The following is an 18,496-nucleotide window of genomic DNA, read 5'->3' on the forward strand; positions in this document are numbered from 1 at the left end:
TCAGGATGTTTTAAATGTTTAAAAATCTGATTGTTAGAGATAGATTTTATTAAATTTTTTTTTAGAGGTGGAGGAATTCCATTTACGGGCACCTGGGCAGTGTCAGACTCACTAACAGCTTCCACAAGGTGTCATTAAATGCGTACGTGTTCCTGCGCACTACTGACTAAACCTCCACCCCTGGCTACCCAGCCTTCCTAGTACAGCTGATGTGCATTACTTAAGGAAGGGGAATATGTCCTCACACATATTCAGACACCACAGTCAACAGACACATACCTCACGCCGCCACTTCACATATCACATCAGAGCCAGTCACATCCAATCACATAAACAAACACCTCACAGACAGTCAAACTCTACATCATACTTGCCTTACGGGTCACAATCGGAGTGGAGTGTCCATGACCTCATCGCACCCAGGCAACCTGCACACATACGGGAAACCCTCCAGGCTCTCAGCCGCATGCCTGTCTGCCCCCAGGTTGTTATGCCAAGAACGATCTTCACGATTGTCCAAACTACGCATTAACCTTTGTTTTCCTTCTTCAAGCATCGCACCATTTGAATGCCATATTTTACTTTACCAAACTACAGATTCCAACTAATATATCTGTTATATCATCCTTTGTTGTCACAGAGTACCCATCTTTTTCATCCAAAAGGTTTTTTAATATATATGCCCTTTACCTTCTAACAACTCCTTTTCACAATGCAATCTATGTTTAGTCAATTTTGACACACTCTGACAAGCTATAAGTGAAGCTTCAATCTTGATCTTGCAACATTATTAATTTATCTGATTATCAGTGAAACGCAAAACAAAGAAAATAAAAAAAAAGAAATTATTTAAAAAATTTCTTTCAGTTGGTATGTTGCATACACTTACTACATTTTTATTTAAATGCAATAAGATATGACTGAACTCAAGTGCTTTACTATATACGTAATATAGCCATTACAGTTAATAAGGATAAGATTTAAGCAAAATACAATAATTTTGATCATCACACTGGTTTGATACTATTTAAAAACATTATAATCACTGTTGATTACTTTTGTGGAGAATACCGTTTGACAACTTTTAGTTTCCATCATCTAATTCCAAACCATGCAATATCCATCCTTCATTTTTAGTTTTCTACATATCAGTATTACTTATATTCATTGTGTAATTTCTCATGGAACTATGTTCTGGTATCTCTATTTTGATGTGCCATGCCTTGGTGTGATAGAAAGTTTATAAAACACTAGATTGGCTTAAATTTACAGTGAAATTTCAGCGTATTTGCAGCTGTTTGAAGTAAATTTCCTGTTATGAAAAGAATATGACTTCAGGTTCATTAGATTAAGATTTGAAACAAAACTTGTTAGCTTTGCTTTATTATTTTTGCCCAACAGGTAATACAAAATGTAATTTTTTTCTAAAAAAAGGAAATTATAAAAAAATACATATGTCAGAATTAAACTAACAATAGTGAAGTTACCAATTAAATAAATCATATTAAGATGCAGTTGTTTTGTTTGTTTTTTCTTTTCAAAAATATTAGTTGATATGGATACTGCTTTTCAAGTGTATTCCAGAATCATGGAATACACTTGATAAATGATACTTTGATCATCAGCCTAATCAACCATAAAGTATTTATTTTCACCTAACATAACCGTTTCAGTGACAAGATATTTTTTAATCCGAAGTCCGTAATACATAACCAAATTTTTTTTTTCTATAAATAATTTAGTTTCCCTCAGTTTTTTATAACTAATAGCATTATCATAAATATTTATGAACTATGTATAGCTAAACTATAAATTACAATGACTAAAAGGTAAGACTCTGTCTTTGGCAATGACAGATCAATGGAAATTACCATTACCAGATTTCAAATTATCAGGGTTTTCTGATTTTTCTACTAAAATATTTAAATTTGGAGACAATTGTTAATGCTTAGATATTATTGTTATTCTGTTTCTGAAAATATATAATGTTAACATTATTACTGATGTGTTTTCTACATTTAAATTATGTAACTGTTTATATTTCATTTTTCCTCTTCCATCTATCTATTCATCCTTATTTAATGGTGATTAAACATCAGTATGTTTAGTGCTTGTTACAATTTTTGCAGAATTTTTTCAATAGTTTAAATTTTTAATATAATCTTCAATTTTGTCGAGTAGAATGAAGTTACAGTGCAGGGTTTGGCATTATTCAGTCTGTTAATAAAAACAAAAACTTCTGCTTTATGAAGATATGATGCTAGTTTGATTTTATGTTTTGTCCCAAGAAAGAATGACACCATTTATTTTGAAAAAGACATGATAAGCTAACTTAATACTGAACTTTATCAAAAGTGTTTATGGAAGAAGTGAACCACAGTTCTTTTATTTCCAATACAAGGAACTGTGCTTCACTTCTAGCTAATATAATATAAAATAGCTATAATAGTTGAAAAGCAATAAACTCACAAGTTTCTGTCTCAGAGCATGTTTTATTCTCAATCCAATCTTGAGGATGTTGCAAGAATAAAAAGTAATTTTATATTACAAGTAATCTTTACTGTAATAATTTGATTCGTCCTTACGTTTTCATTGTGCTACTTCTTAAAACATTTCAGATGATATTGTCAAAGCATAATGTCAAGGGAACATACTCTAACATCTTGCCAATGATATTTTATGAGCTAGCTCATTCTGTCTTGTGTTCAAAAGCAAATAAATAAACGTGAATTTTTTATGGTAATTTGCAAACATTCTTTAGTGTATTGCAAGTAATGAATTCATACAAACAAATTCATTTATGACAAATTATTTCATTTTATCTACAGTTGAATGATCCCCAATTGTATTGATTGTAATTTCGTTTTCACTGCCGATATCGTCGGCAGAGTGATCTCACCCTTTCATCCAGAGGTTGTAGGATCAAATCCCAGTCAGGCATTTTTCACGTACTTCAAAATTCATTATCATCCATCAGTAACTGTAAGTGGGCGTGAGCCTGTAAATAATATACACAGGCTTAAATATATATATATATGTATAAATAATAAATTATTTTAAGAATGATGGATGAATTTCATAACATGTAAAATATGTTAAGCTTGATTAGGATTCATACCTAAAGTCTTCTGGATTAATTTGTACTTATTAGAATGTACTTAAACTGAACAATTCAGAGCTGTATTTAAAAATATTTATATAAAAATATTTTTAATTAACATATTTATTATTTTATAAATTATAAAAAAAATCTGTGATGTTTTACTGAAAATGTCTGTACTGAAAATAAATCTGTTGTAAGCATAACAGTTTTTTTGATGTTGCAAATAAAGAGTAAACAATTTTTTTTTGGGGGGGGGAGGGAGTTATATCAATGTAAATTTTCTGATTTTTGTCATAAGAAAAATACTCATTAATTTTTTTTTTTAATTTGAAATATTTACCAGTTGGCACAAGGAGGTTATAAATTTGTTCATCTTTATATATGTTGTAACCAAACATTTAAATGTGAAATCATCTACATAAATGAAAAGCTCTCATTAACTTGATTAGAGGGTCTTCAAGAAAATAAACCAGATAAATGAAAATTAAAAAAAAATTATGTATTTAAATACTACATTTTTTAAGTTTAAACATTTTACTTATTTACAACAAAACTTTAACAACCCCACCTGTAAACACCCATCTCTTCTTAAGCCAGAGATCTGGGAATAGCAATATGTACTATACACATAATGTTTTCATACTTTACAAAAACAGCAAATAAATAAATAAATTTTTATTCTGATCGTAGATAATAATAACATATGGAATGGGTAGATATGCTACTCCACAGATAAAAGAAAAGTAACTGCCCCACCACTTGCCCAGATGAATCAAAGGAAACCATGATAAAATGTAGACCAGCAGCATCCAAAAATACACATTTCATTATAAAACAAAACATAGATATGATTAAAGTCAATTTTCATGTTTATATTTTAAATTAAGAATTCTGCTGTCTGGTTTGGTGGAGATGCATATTGATATTTTTTTAAGAATAGGTGACTGAGTGTATTTTTTAAAAAAAGTGCACATTCATAAACACAAACACAAGGATATATTAACATCACATAAAATTTTTAAAAATTAATCATGTTAGAAAATGTTTATCTCAATTTCAAATTAACAGTATAAGTTTAAAACCAAGAAAATAATTATTTTAAATATTTAAGGGGAACATTATTAAGCCTAGAAGTTAAAAAAATAAAAATTAAGTTAATAATAATCATGCACGAATACAATACCTTATCAATTAAGTTTTTCAGTTTATTCTTAAATCTTGACACTTTCAAAATTCTTTATTTCTCATGATAAGACTCAAGGTATAATTTAAGCAAAAACAAGATATCATATTATGTAGATATCGTGAACTGAGGACATGAATAAATGAAATAAACGACACTCGTGAAAAAGATTTCTACAAGATTATTTAAAAGTAAGTTATACTTTGACAAATGCTATTAATTCCTAGCAAGGTTTTATAAATTTTTTGTTTGCTTGATAATAATATGAAAATATAAATGTGCTTTCTACTTTGTTTTGTTTGTTGCAGATGAAGGTAAAGTTAAATTAAATGAAATATTACATTTTGTTCAAAGAAATGAATGGGATGCACATCTACTCGATGGAGATTTGACTCCAATGACATTCCCAATACCATATGTTATAATTCATAATACTGGAACATCATCTTGCTTTTCAACAGCTACTTGTAATTCTCTAGTACTAAGCATTCAAGAATATTATATAGGCAAAATTAATGGTGATATTGGATTTAATTTTCTTATTGCTGGTAATGGATACATCTATGTCGGAAGAAGTTGGGAATATGTTGGTGCTCACACTCCCATGTTTAACAGATGCTCACTTGGAATTGGATTAATTGGATCTTTCACAAATGAGACCAAACCATCAACAGAACTGATGACTGCTTTAGATTATTTATTACAAATAGGAGTTCAAGAAGGAAAAATATCAAAAGATTATAAATTGTATGCAGCTAGTACAATAAAAAGTACTTCAAGTCCTGGTGAAAGTGTTAATGACATAATTAAAAACTGGTCTCATTGGTCAACAGATTCAATAATAAAAAAAGTTTGTTATAAAAAAATATTATAATTATTGTTATCTATGTTTTGATTCATCTATATATTTACAATTATATACTGTTAGCCCTTAGACTAAGACTGACCTTCATCGATTTTGTCAACATTTGCAAAAAGCATAAGCAACTCTAATAGGTGTAATAGGTTTAGTATTATAAAACAAAACCAACAATCCTTATCTCTCAAAAATTGTCATATTGTAATAGCTAGACCTAAATGTATAAGAGATTATTTTATCTTTACTAAATGGTCACAGCCACATACATATTAACCAGAAGAATGACAGATGGACTGGTCTACAGACAAATGAAACACTGGAACTCTTACTTGGGAACTGAAACCGACTTAATTTAAGAGTTGATATTCTGATTTTCACCAGCTAAATTCCTTCAGTGAGATGAAACACTTTCTATTCATTCTTCATTTACTACAAAAACTTGTAACATTACCTCAGTATTTCACAAATTTGTTGATCTCAATATGTTTTTAAAGATTAAATCAGAAATTTAATGAAAATGGTAGCATCTTGATCTTTCATCTAGAGGTCCTGGGTTTGAATCCCGGTCAAGCATGGCATTTTCACACACGCTACAAATCATTCATTCATCTCATCCTCTGAAGAATGCCTAACGATGGATCCGGAAGTTAAAAAAAAAATCAGAATTTTATAATTTAAGTCACCTACTACTAATTTCCTTATTTTTATTAAATCAAATTTGTGTACATACTTTAACTCACTACTCTAAATAAATGATATTGACATATAGTACTTATTTGTATTGAGGAAATTATACAGAAATTCACTGTAGACACTTTCATTTGAACTAAATATTATGTTTGTGTATAATACAGACTTGGAGATGGCAGATTGTTTCATTTTCCTTAATAATTATAACTCTGTAAATAACTTATTAAAGAAATTTAAATTTATACTGATTGAAAGAGAAATAAAAGCTGTTCCAAGTTTTTATAGAAATTTTTAATATAATATCTACTTTTCAAATTTACTTGAAACTGGAAAAACCATTTTCAGTTATCAGAAATATGTTTTTCTGCGTTTATTGAAAACTCTTCATCAGATTTTCATGGATGTAAAATTGGAATATAGTTACAACTGATCTGTGTGTTTAAATTTCTTCTTAGAAAAACATATAAAAAATTGGAAATAAGTATTTCTATTTCAATCTAAGATTTCCTCATTTATTTGAGTAACTAAAGAAAATTATTAATCTTTAATGAATAAATCATATCAATCAAATTTACTTTTACGTAGTATTTTCAAAAAAATCATAATTGTTTTTTCACAAAATATAATTGAGAACATATATCGTAATGTTAAAGAAATACTACATTAAAAAAAAAAGTTGGATTAGGTTTTTCATAAATTTTTTTCCAATTTTGCCACTGATTGTTAGGGACATAAAACAGTTTACTTAAGAAATTGTATTATAAACTTATATCAATTGAAAAATGCCAAAATACATAGCAGAAACATGTATATTTAGTATTTTAACTGTAATGTTTGTAGGTAAGCTAATATGAGTCGCAAATCATTTTCATGAAAGACTTAGTCATTCTCAAGAATAGAAAACTCCTATTGCATGCGAACTACATAGTTAGGGTTGAGGTGGTTTCATATAAGCATGCCAATCCCACTGAAATGCAGCTGATATTTAACCTGATAAGCAATACCTTCACTCTGTCCTTCACAAGAACTGAGTGTACTCTCAGAGAAAGCAGCTTGTATTGGTGCCTCTTGCACCTCCTCCTAAATTAATTACCTCCTTTTTGTTATGAAACAATGTGTTAAATTCAGTGTTTAGAGTTAAAAGGAGAGTCCAGAAATATATAATTAGTTAATTAATAGAAATAATATAATAAGTCATACAGTCAAACCTTTAAATAACAAAATTGAGAATCCCAGGAAAAATTTGTTAAATAGAGGTTTTGTTTTGTTGAGGTTCGTTATGATAAATATTTTCTAAGAATTCTATTTACTCATACTGTAGATAAATGAATAAAAGTTTGAACAGTAATTTTAATGCTCTGCGTTTGATAGTGAATTTCAGGAAATTCCACTACTTTAATGTATCGGTAGACAGTAACTGCAGAACATGTGTTTAATTCTTTTGTTACAATTTTATTGTTTACGGGTTATAAGAGAATCTTGGGAATTTTCACTTTAACACTTCAATAAAAATAATCTTTCATTCTTGACTGTTACCAAGAACACTTTGTATTTGTATACAGGTACAATTTAGGTACCTTAAACTCATAAAGAATAAACTTAATGTCATTATTTATAAAAAGAACATTTCATAAAAATTACTGTGTATTCCTACATATTGTATTATATTAATATGCTGTAAGTCACCATTTCATTATATAGAGGTATGAATATGTAAAATAGAAGTAAATTTACAAGTAGTTTTATTAAAATTTCTCAGTGCAGTAAAAAACTTCGTAAAATCAAGATTTGTTATATAGAGGTTCGACAATGTTATACATATTTACATACATATATTGTCATATTATGTGTGTATAAATAATATAATATATTATATAGTTATTTGTCAAATATAATTCATATTATATTTATGCTTTGCAGCTCAGTAAATTATTGTATTAATGAAATAATATTGTGTATTAATAAAAAATAATTAATTAATGAATTTATTAAATAAATAAACATAATTAATATGAATGCTACAAATTTTGTATGTTTTGATTTATAAAAATAACTTGTCAAAATAAACCCTGTTTTTGTAAAAATGTATTTTTATTGTTAATACAAACATATTTGTTTTCTCCTAATTTTACTAGATTTTTAAACCACCTGTACATATATTAATTTTTTACTAAAATTTAAAATGTATTTCAATATTATTTTGTATAGATTAGTTTGAATATTTAATAATTTATAGTAATTAAAATTATTATTTACAGAAGACAAAATGTTTATCATGGAGAGTTTGGATTATGTCACACGAAAGGAGTGGGTAGCACAACCTCCTTTAGTGCCAGAAGAAAATTTAACTCTACCGGTTCATAATGTTATATTAACAGAAACAGATGGTGTTAGTTGTAAGGAAAAGTCTTTGTGTAATCATGTACTAAGATATATACAAATGTATAATATAGAAAGTTCTAAGAAAAATGATGTCATTTATAATTTTGTTATATCAGGTAACGGTGCAGTATATATTGGTAGAGGATGGAATTATATTGGCTCACATACTAATGGTTATAATAATGATTCTATTTGCATTGCATTTTTTGGAAAATTTAATAAATATACTCCTGATGAAGAACAGTTAAATGCAGCAAAAACATTAATACAAGTCGGTATTATATTAGGTAAAATTGATAAAAATTATAATTTATTTGGTCAACGTCAGTTAATTGATATGAAAGATAGACCTCTACCTGGTGAAAAATTATACAATATAATTAAAAAATGGCCACACTGGAAAAATTCAAGTGAATATTTTGAAGTTAATTTGTCTACCTCATAAACAGATGTTAATGAATAAAATAGAATAATTGAAAATTTGAGAATGATTTATAAACTTTTATAAGCACTAAACATTAACACATGACACACCCATTTATAGCAATTTTTTTCTTTTTATACTTTGCATTCCTCCCTTTCACTCTTCATTTTATAATTGTACACTCTTCCCTTATTGTCATTTAGATTTACGTACCTTGCATATTTGTACCCAGCTTTGTTCTTTTTTTCTAATATTAAAGAACATTACAGATATTGTATGCACAATGTCATTATTGTATAGTAAATAATATTATGATTTCTTTTATCATTATAGAAATCTATAAATCTGGATACTTATAAATTAAATCATTATATTCATTAGAATCAATATTAAAGACCCAATTTTCTAATAATTGTTCAGCATGGAGGCTGAACAATTATTGTTATGAAAGTAGTCATTTAATTATGAAAAATGAAAATTTTATTATTTGTAATTTAAAATAACTGAGTTATGACATTTTTAATTTTTTGACTTCCCATTAAAGTGTTCCTTATGCCAGTCTTTCATAATTAAATTTATTACTACATTTCTAAAAGTAAATAATCTTTGAAACAGTAGTTTTAGAGAAATTATTTCTGCACAATTTGCTTTATTTTCTCATGAATACCTTCAAAATTGACCAAATCGCAAAAAAAAAATATGTAAGAAGTGATAATTTAAAAAAAAATATTTTTTGGAAGTTGCTCGGTTATGATAAATTTAATAACAAAAAATTTATGTAAAACTTTTTAAGGAGTAATATAGAATATTTTATAAATGTTATGATTCATAATAATACAAAAATATTTTTGTATGTTAAATGTGTAAAAAATTTTATTATTTATAGAAGTTATAATTAAAAATTACCAAAACAGAAATTTATGTTAATTTATTTTGTAAAACTATAGTTAAATTATTAATTTAGGCAATTACATTAATTGTCAATGTGAATTTGTATGCGTACAAAAATGAACATTTGCTAGAAAAGGCATTTTTTAATTAATTGAACACATAATTATTACAAATGTACAAAATCTGCTGATAAAATTTGACATGAATTTGTATTCAGTCATATTGAGTACAAGTAATTTTATAAAATTAAAATTACATCATGATCATTTCATTACTGATTTAATTTATTTATGTTTATTTTGTTTTTATAAAACAACTCTGTCACTGCTGTATGATTCTTTTAGTTCTAAATTTTTTTGTATTTTGTTCATCTATAATGAAAAAGAATGAAAGAGCGTTAATTATTTTCATATAACTGCAATGAAAGTTTTCATTTCTGTTTCTGTTATAGATAAATTCACCACTGATTAGAAGCCGATGAAAAATTATTCTATTATAAATTATGTAATGAGTTAAATTATATATGAGATCAATTAATCAGATTGTGTATTATTTTTAATTATACACTAACTAGATAGTACTTCTGGGCATTCACTGTACTGAAAATAGTGTTCACAATATAATAACGCAATTATCTTAGTTTTTTTTTTAATAGTAATGTTTTTCTATAACATAAAAATATTAAAGCATCTCCAATCACCAAAGTATTTTTTGATCATTAAGAAGTATTTTATTATTTATATTATGACATTTACATAGTGTCAAATGATAGTTACTTTTTTAAATCTTTACATTGTGTAAATAGCATCAGATTAAACTGTATTAAATTATATTTTTGATTTTTAGTGTGTACAAAATAATTATAATTACTACATATTTTTGTTGTGTTTAAAATATACTTCAAGTATCTATGTCTTGAATAAATTATAATTAACAATTAAAATGTAATAAATATGATTCCTTCGATACAATTAATTGTCTTTTTACAGTCTCAATTATAAAACACAGTGTAAATAATTAATGATAACAGACAGAAAAAGTTAAAAACATAGACAAAAAAATTGTCATGTACATCACAATAGTCAGGAAGTTCGTTTTTAAAGTGAACATGTTTTTAAAAGTATTAAAAATAATTAACAAATCACTTTTATATAGTATAGAAATTTCAGACCGTTTAAGACCTAATTATGCCACTATTTTTCTTTATCAGTAGAGAGACCAATGACTATTGTTAATGTGTCCATCTTAAAAAGATTACAAAACTCCTTTAATATGTATTCAAATAATTTCAACCTATGTTGTGTTAATTTAATGCATTGTTTTTAGTTAGTGTATATATAAATTTAATACTGTTCAACCAAGTTGAGATCTTGATTTCAACAAATAAATTTTACCAACACAACAGATAAAGCATGTTGAGATCTTGATTTTCATATGCTATTTGAAATAAAATTTACCTCTTTAAATCAAGAACTTACTGTATTTGAAAAATATAAAATTTATAAATGAATTAATCAAATAAAAACAATATATTAAATGAACAAATTCAACATAGATTAAATATATGAATACTTGCAAATTTCATAATCTTTTTAAAGTGAATACCATTTACAGTAGTAAAAATAGTAATTAACAACAAAAGAAATGAAAAACAATTTTTGCAGCGTTTTTTATTTTTTCCTTTTATTCTGATTTTTTTTCTTTTAATTAGCTCTTAAGGACTTGTGGAAAAATAATTTCTTTTAATTTAGAATGAGTCATTAATAATTTTTAAAACTGTAAATAAATATGTTTTGTCATGTTGATCAATTAGTCATATTTATTACATATTGAGTTCTGTGATAAAGTAAATTCTAGTTTTTGCTCAATTTAATATTTATAAGTTTTGATGTAGTTATTGATATTTATGCAACTGAAATTATATTTTTGGTAGAATTAATCTTTATATTTATATATTTGTATATAGTGGTGCATAATTTAGCACTAGAATTCTTCAAAAATATTCCTGAAGATATTATTTGAATGTTAATATAAATAGATATTTTAGTGCAATGTGTTGTTATTGTAAATATATATATATATTTTTTTAATTATTCTGTGATTGTAACTTTGTAATTATGTAAATACGTATTTTTTAATTGTATTTCTGACGTTTTATTTCAGAACCATCATAGACCTAATTGATATCATAAGCTTACAAATTTTTTATAATTAATAAAATATTAGCAAGACTGAATTAGAGCTTACATGAATTGTAATTAACTGAATATATTGTTAACTGAATTAATATCATAATAAAGTGTAATCTTTGTTGTTGAAGGTTGTTTTTCAATTTGCTATTGAAAAATCTCCTTTCTTATTTCTTATTAGTTCTTGATGGTTATAGTATACCATCATTAGAAATGTTGGACAATTATGATTATAAAGTTAGTAGAATGTGAAATGTTTTAAAGCCAATATTTTAAGTTCCAGCATATATTTCATGATTTCAAGATCGCATAATAAATATGAAAAAATAGTGATCTACATTGTGATTATTTTGAGTTAGTTTATTAAAATATACAAATTAAAATATATTTTTGTAATTTCTAAGTTATTACTGGTAGCATCATTTTAAAAAAAAATTTGTCATTAATGTTTATCCTTCATCCTAGGATAAGAGTAAACTACGTTCCCTTACAACCCAGTGGCTTCATAGTACCTGCAATGTGGGAAGTAACACTTTAAAATCTCTAGAACTGCAAAGTAGAGTAAAATGACTGGATTTGTTAGAATTACTGATGGCAAATATGGTGCTTACAGAAAAACACAAATAATGATTTACAACTATTAAAACTTGTCACCACCAGCAAACCTTATCTTTTGAGGATAGGGTGAGGAACTGAAAGTAGGATCCTACTGGTTAAGGGAAGGAAATTTTTGATAGAAAAACTCTGTTTGTCTAGATTGGGAGTTGGTCTCAGTGTCAACAACCTGCACCTGTTCTCTGGTGTCTATTTTAATTTCAGAAGGAAAATGAATTTTTGTTGCAGCATATAACAAAATTGTTCTATCCAAAATCATTTATCAGTATATTGCTTCTCCCATTATGGTAAAAATTCCTCGCATCTCCTGAAGATTGTTTGAGGACAAGATGCTTGCCCATTAGTCACTCACCCTGATAGGTCCATATTGAGTATTCCAGGACCTGTAGAGCCAGCGCATTGTGGTGTGATCTGATGAGAAACACTTTGCCTGTTGAATAATCTGAAATCCTGTTCCTGGTCTGTGGCTGCGTCGTAAGCATAATGACTGAAATGCTTATTGAGTAGAGCTGGATCTCCTAAAAGATGAATATTAACGTGTTTTTCTCTCTTTTTAAATTTGTAACTTAAAATAAAATATTTCCATAATTTACTGCCTGCTTTTTTCCATTAATAATTATGTCATAATTTTCATTCTGCAAAAATCTTAAAGCTAACTTAATCAAAGTACTGTAGGAAAACTCTTCTTTCCATTTTTGGAACAAAATATTTTCAAGTGTAACAATTTAAACCCCTATGATAAACTATTGTAATAGCAGAAGAAAACTTATCAGATCTATGTTATGGTTTATTGTACAACTAACAAAAGTTTGGCACTTGTGTGTCTTAACAAATGAAGCCACAGTGAGTGATAATTATTTAATGCTGATTGGCATATTATGAAATTTTCAGCATTTATGGAAATTTTTCCTTAGATTAAACTAAAGGCCCCCCCCAAAAAAAAAACCATCTATAGTTTTTGACTAATGAATTTCTAATGAAATTTGATTAAAATTGCACAATTTGATTAAGAGGTCTATTCATCTTCTGTTATGATAGTCCATATTTGAGTTGTCCCTATAATATGAAGTAATGTTTAATAAGCAGTGGGTAAAAGTTCTCTTAAAATCGCACAGGAATTCTTTCAATACTGTTTTTGTTTACCCATTGTTGTATCATGCAATCTGATATTTTTGAAATTTCTTCAACTTACTGTAGAGCCTTCACATTTAAAGATGTGAAGTTAGAAAAAATTCTCCCAAAATAAATAGACTAGATAACATAGAAATTAAATTATTCTAGATGCAGTTTCCCTGAATTCTGTGACACTTACAAATAAATGATCAGCAAATGCTATAATTAGAGACTGGATTATATGCAACATAAAAAGCTTGAAATATGCAAAAAATGCTTAAAATATACATGAAAATTGTCAAAATATGCAACTTTAAATAATAAAAAAATAGTAATTTTTAGTTTTTTTTATTTCAAAATCCACATAAAATTAGTAAGTAGTTGAATAACATACCGATAAATTCAATAATTAATAATTAGTTAACATTTTGTAACTTATGTAAACATAAACAGTCGGGTACTGTTCGGTAGTAAGTTTGTGTCTTCAATTACTCAAAATATTTTTATAAGTTGAAAAGGATTGCTCCACATCCACTGAGATATCTGGACAGTATTTGAATTTGGGTGCTATGTTATAGCACCCAAAAGTTACTATTGTTTCTGGCAAAAGTTCACTCGCCCCCATTAATAAAACTATCATTTTGACACAAAGGTTCAAAGCCTAGGTTATTGTTCAAAATGTTTTCAAATTTTTCTTTAAGTTTAAACGGTAATACCTCTGGCAATGCGGAGTTCATTTGGCGGATTTTATTCATTAACTGAATAGATTCAGGCAATGCCAAACCTTGAGTTTCAAGCTTTTTAATAGTCGCAGGTATGTGGGAAAAATGGGTTCTAATCACAGCTATGTTTTTTTTTTATACTAGAATCATTAAATGCCTCATTGGGCTGACAAACTGCCATAGCCTCTGCACCATCGAAGTCATTTACTACACCTTTGATGACCTTGAAATGTTTATTGTAAAACAGTACAGGTGCAATCCACGTTCCCCATCGAGTAACCATTGGTTCGGGAGGTAAAGGCACATTTGGCAGTTTTTCTTTATAGACTTTATTGTGAGCAAGTGCCTTAAGAAACACGTTCTTTGTTGATTAAATCAGTTTATTTACATTCCCAAATGTGGATCAGGTAGTCGTGTACTCCATGAGTAAATAACGTCACATGAATCAAATTGGGATAAAATACTTGAAGGGCTTTGGCTGCCTTGGATCATATAGGCAGCAGCATCATCTGAGAAAAATATAAACACTCTTTCATCTGCAGAAGTTTCAGGAAATATTTTTTGAATACTCTCATTCTCAAATCTGGCAATTTTAGAATTAGTTGTCTTTTCAAGGTCTATACAGGCCACCAAATAGATAGAAGAAGGCTCAAGTTTTAATGCACTGACAATTAACTTCAAAATGTAATGGCCACAACTGTTGGCAGTTTTGTTAGCTTAAATAAAAATAATGCTATCTTTGAGTTCATTGTGTATTTCTTCCAGAACGTGTAGGTAAATTGCAGGTATGTAATTTTTATGCAATGTTGTTTCATCTGATATATTTTGATTCAAACAATAGTTTTGCAGAAAATCTTTGAAGGTAGGATTTGTAAGTTTGTGAAGAGGAATATTATTTGTAAGCAATGCTTCACATAAATCTATGCTAAAGGGGTTTTTTGTTTACCTTTGGAAGTGAAATCATCGCTACTTGTTGCTGTTATAAGTTGTCATGGGCCTTTCTTTTGCAATCTTGCGATATGAAGCAATATTTTCGCATGTTGGTCTATTTGAAACTTTATTTTGCTAGAAATATTTATCTCGCAAACTCAGCAATATAAAACATTTCCGTAATATGTAAATGTTCCCGGATAGTTAGCTATCCATGAAGACACTTTTTACGGGAGGCATGGTGCACATTAATCTTTGTACAAATAAATAAAAAACTAAGCTGATGTAATGAGCGCGTAAACAATAATATGCCTAATTTAATTTCCTAGTTGGAGGAGTGCTGCAGTAGGCGTGCGCGACGCAGAACAGTATCGTATGTCGTCTCGCGTGAGTATGTGTTTTACTTAGCCTCATGATATATTTTTTTTCTGTTTAACCAACGGTAATTATCGTCCGGTATTACTTCAGAGGATGATATGTATGAGTGTAATTGAAGTGTAGAGTCTTGTACAGTCTCAGGTCGACCATTTCTGAGACGTGTGGTTAATTGAAACCAAACCACCAAAAAATACCGGAACCCAAGATCTAGTATTCAAATCCATATAAGAGTAACTGCTTTTACTAGGATTTGAACGTTGGAACTCTCGACTTCGAAATCAGCTGATTTTCGAAGACGCATTCACCAGTAGCTAGACCAACCCGGTGGGTTTCTCATAGTAATATTATCTTACCAAAATAATAGACGAGCAGCTGCTAAGTGCGTTCTAAGAGTCGTGCGACTAATTGGTTTACAACGTAAGATTTCATTTATTAACTAGGTACCCTACCGAAAAATATTGTAAGTATAGCGAAAATATGCATAATCACTAGATTTTAAGAAAAATATGCAATAACTGGTGAGAATGGACTTAATATGCAAATGCATATAATTCAGTCTCTAGTTATAATCAATGTTACTTAATATAAACAAAAAATATTATACCCAGTTTCTTTTGCATCAATTATAATTATCAGTTGAAGATTAAAAGATTATTCCTCATAATGGGTTTCACATTTTTTTTCCATTTGTTGTTCTGTACCCCACTTTACCATCTTCATCATACTGTACAAATTAAACTAAATATGGTTCCTATATAATTTGTTAATATAATTTAGTTGTTATAATTTGTTTTTGTTCCTACAAAAATCATGAATCATATTTGTTCAGTCTGCCTGTCACTTTGATTAACAAAAATTTTAACTTAACTGCCTAACTTAAAATTATTAATCATGCAAATACAAACATCTTTATGCAGATGTAAAAAAAAAATTACCGGAGGGTGTCATGCAGTTGATGTTATTTTTCGGTGAGGGCTGAAATATGTGTGTTCAATGGTTCCGAGGAGTACTTCGGCAAAAATTAGTTGAAGAAGAACACGTGAAGAATAGTGAAGATGTCGGATGAGGGCACCAGCTTTCTGGGGCGGATGGCGGCGGGGGTGCCCTTGCATTGTCAACATCAATGGCTCCCGGACGATGCAGTCTTGCCTTCTGGGGTCAGCATGTGTATCTGGGGAGTTATGTGTATTGTGTGTATATATATATATATATTTATAAATAGAGTGTGAATTAGAGGAGTAAATATTTGTATGAATGTGAGATATGCCCGTGACGTGCGTGGTGCTGAGATTATGCCATCGGCGGCAATTCCAGCATCACATTGTGTGAGGGAGTAGTTTTTTAGTGGTTCCCACTGCAGTGGGTGATAAAACCCACACACCCAGTATGTACGAGCAACTGGGCATTTGGTTGAGGCAAATTTTTCCACTTCTGACGTAAAACAAAAAAAAAAAATGGAGAAAAAGTATTGCGATTTCAAAATTTTTGTTTCTTGAGAAGATATACTAGATTAAGAAAATATGGTATGAAAATAATAAGATTAATATAAAATAAAAATTTTATATTAAGGGTTATTTTTTAATTTCCAACTATCGCAGCTAGAATATATAAACAAATGTTTTGTCCTTACCATGACTTTATGAATGGTGAAATAGATTCAATGGAAGGCCACTCCCTCAGGTCAATGAAGATTGTATAAAGTATGAATATGTTTTTTTTTACAATATTTGTACAAATGTATTCTCTTTTTTTCATTTGATATTGCTATATAAGCTTGCAGCATTCGCATGGGATACGGAAATGGAATTTTTTAGCATATGAAAAATGCCATCCTAATTGGGATTCAAACCAGGGATCTCCAAAAGGCTGATACACTACCATTGCACCACAGAGACTGGCATTTCGTTTGCTGTTTAGAGAATTCAAATATTTTTAATTTGCAAATTACAAAAATTAATGTCAAATGACTTTTTTTAACAAATGGAAGAATACATCTGTAAATTTAAATTTGTCATTAAAAGTAATAAAAATAATAAATTTAATTGAAGTTTTACCAGAAATAGTATTTATCTAAACTAAAAAAATATCAATTTTGAAAGTTTTAAGTGTCAAATTTTAGCTCAATTTTCATTTTTAGAATCATTTTACCAATTACCTAAAATGTTATTTTTGTGCATGTCTGTAATGTGTTTTAAATTTAGTTTCTAAAATAAATAAATTTTTCTTTTTCAGAGGATAAACAACTTATCATCGAAAATGGTTACCGTTTCATAGATCGTACCCAATGGGCAGCAAGACCTGAAAAACTTTCTTCTTTGCTGAAATTACCAGTGCATAAAGTAATTATTACACATTCAGCTACTGATGCATGCTTCACAAGACTGGAATGTGTTAATGTAGTAAAAGCTATTCAAGATTTTCATATGGATGGCAACAAGTGGGATGATATCGGATATAATTTTCTTGTTTCTGGAGATGGAGATATTTATATCGGAAGAGGCTGGGATAAACTTGGTTCTCATACAAAAGGTTATAATGTAGAATCAGTTTGTGTGACATTTATTGGAACTTTTACAAATCAGCTACCAACATTGGAACAAGTTAATACTGCAAAACTTTTAATTAAAATTGGTGTTATACTCGGTAAAATAGATAAAGATTATGAATTATATGGTCATCGTCAGTTGATTAGTACAGACAGTCCAGGTGCAGGTGTTTACAATATTATTAAAACATGGCCACATTGGATAGATACCAGTAAGAAATCAAATGACACAGAAATAACTAACATATGAAAAGATTATTACTTGACATAATTTTAAAAAAAATAATAAATCAAGCTTAAGCAAAGTGACAACCATAATGTTACTTGTAATAGAGGAAGTATATTGTAAGTCTACTGTAAATATGTATGAATGTACAGTTTTAATTTAGTAAGGAACTTAATTTTTTTTTAAGGATTCATTGTATTAATCAAGTGAATTAAATTAAAAATTTAACAATTATTTTATATATAT

At 28.2% G+C, this 18,496-nt stretch overlaps 2 protein-coding genes across 2 annotated transcripts; both read left to right on the forward strand.

Moving 5' to 3' along the window:
* Positions 1 to 1,849: 1,849 nt before the first annotated feature.
* On the forward strand, positions 1,850 to 7,776 carry LOC142329505 (peptidoglycan recognition protein-like). The gene is made up of 3 exons (XM_075374180.1): positions 1,850 to 1,940; positions 4,595 to 5,136; positions 7,756 to 7,776. The coding sequence occupies exons 1-3, from the start codon at positions 1,850 to 1,852 to the stop codon at positions 7,774 to 7,776; spliced, it is 654 nt and encodes a 217-aa protein (XP_075230295.1).
* Positions 7,777 to 8,110: 334 nt separating this feature from the next.
* On the forward strand, positions 8,111 to 18,274 carry LOC142329506 (peptidoglycan recognition protein 3-like). The gene is made up of 2 exons (XM_075374181.1): positions 8,111 to 8,627; positions 17,712 to 18,274. Exons 1-2 carry the CDS (start codon positions 8,111 to 8,113, stop codon positions 18,272 to 18,274), a joined length of 1,080 nt encoding a protein of 359 aa, XP_075230296.1.
* Positions 18,275 to 18,496: the final 222 nt, after the last annotated feature.

The sequence above is a fragment of the Lycorma delicatula genome, chromosome 8 (assembly GCF_047948215.1).
Source record: "Lycorma delicatula isolate Av1 chromosome 8, ASM4794821v1, whole genome shotgun sequence".
NCBI classification, from domain to species: Eukaryota; Metazoa; Arthropoda; class Insecta; order Hemiptera; family Fulgoridae; genus Lycorma; species Lycorma delicatula.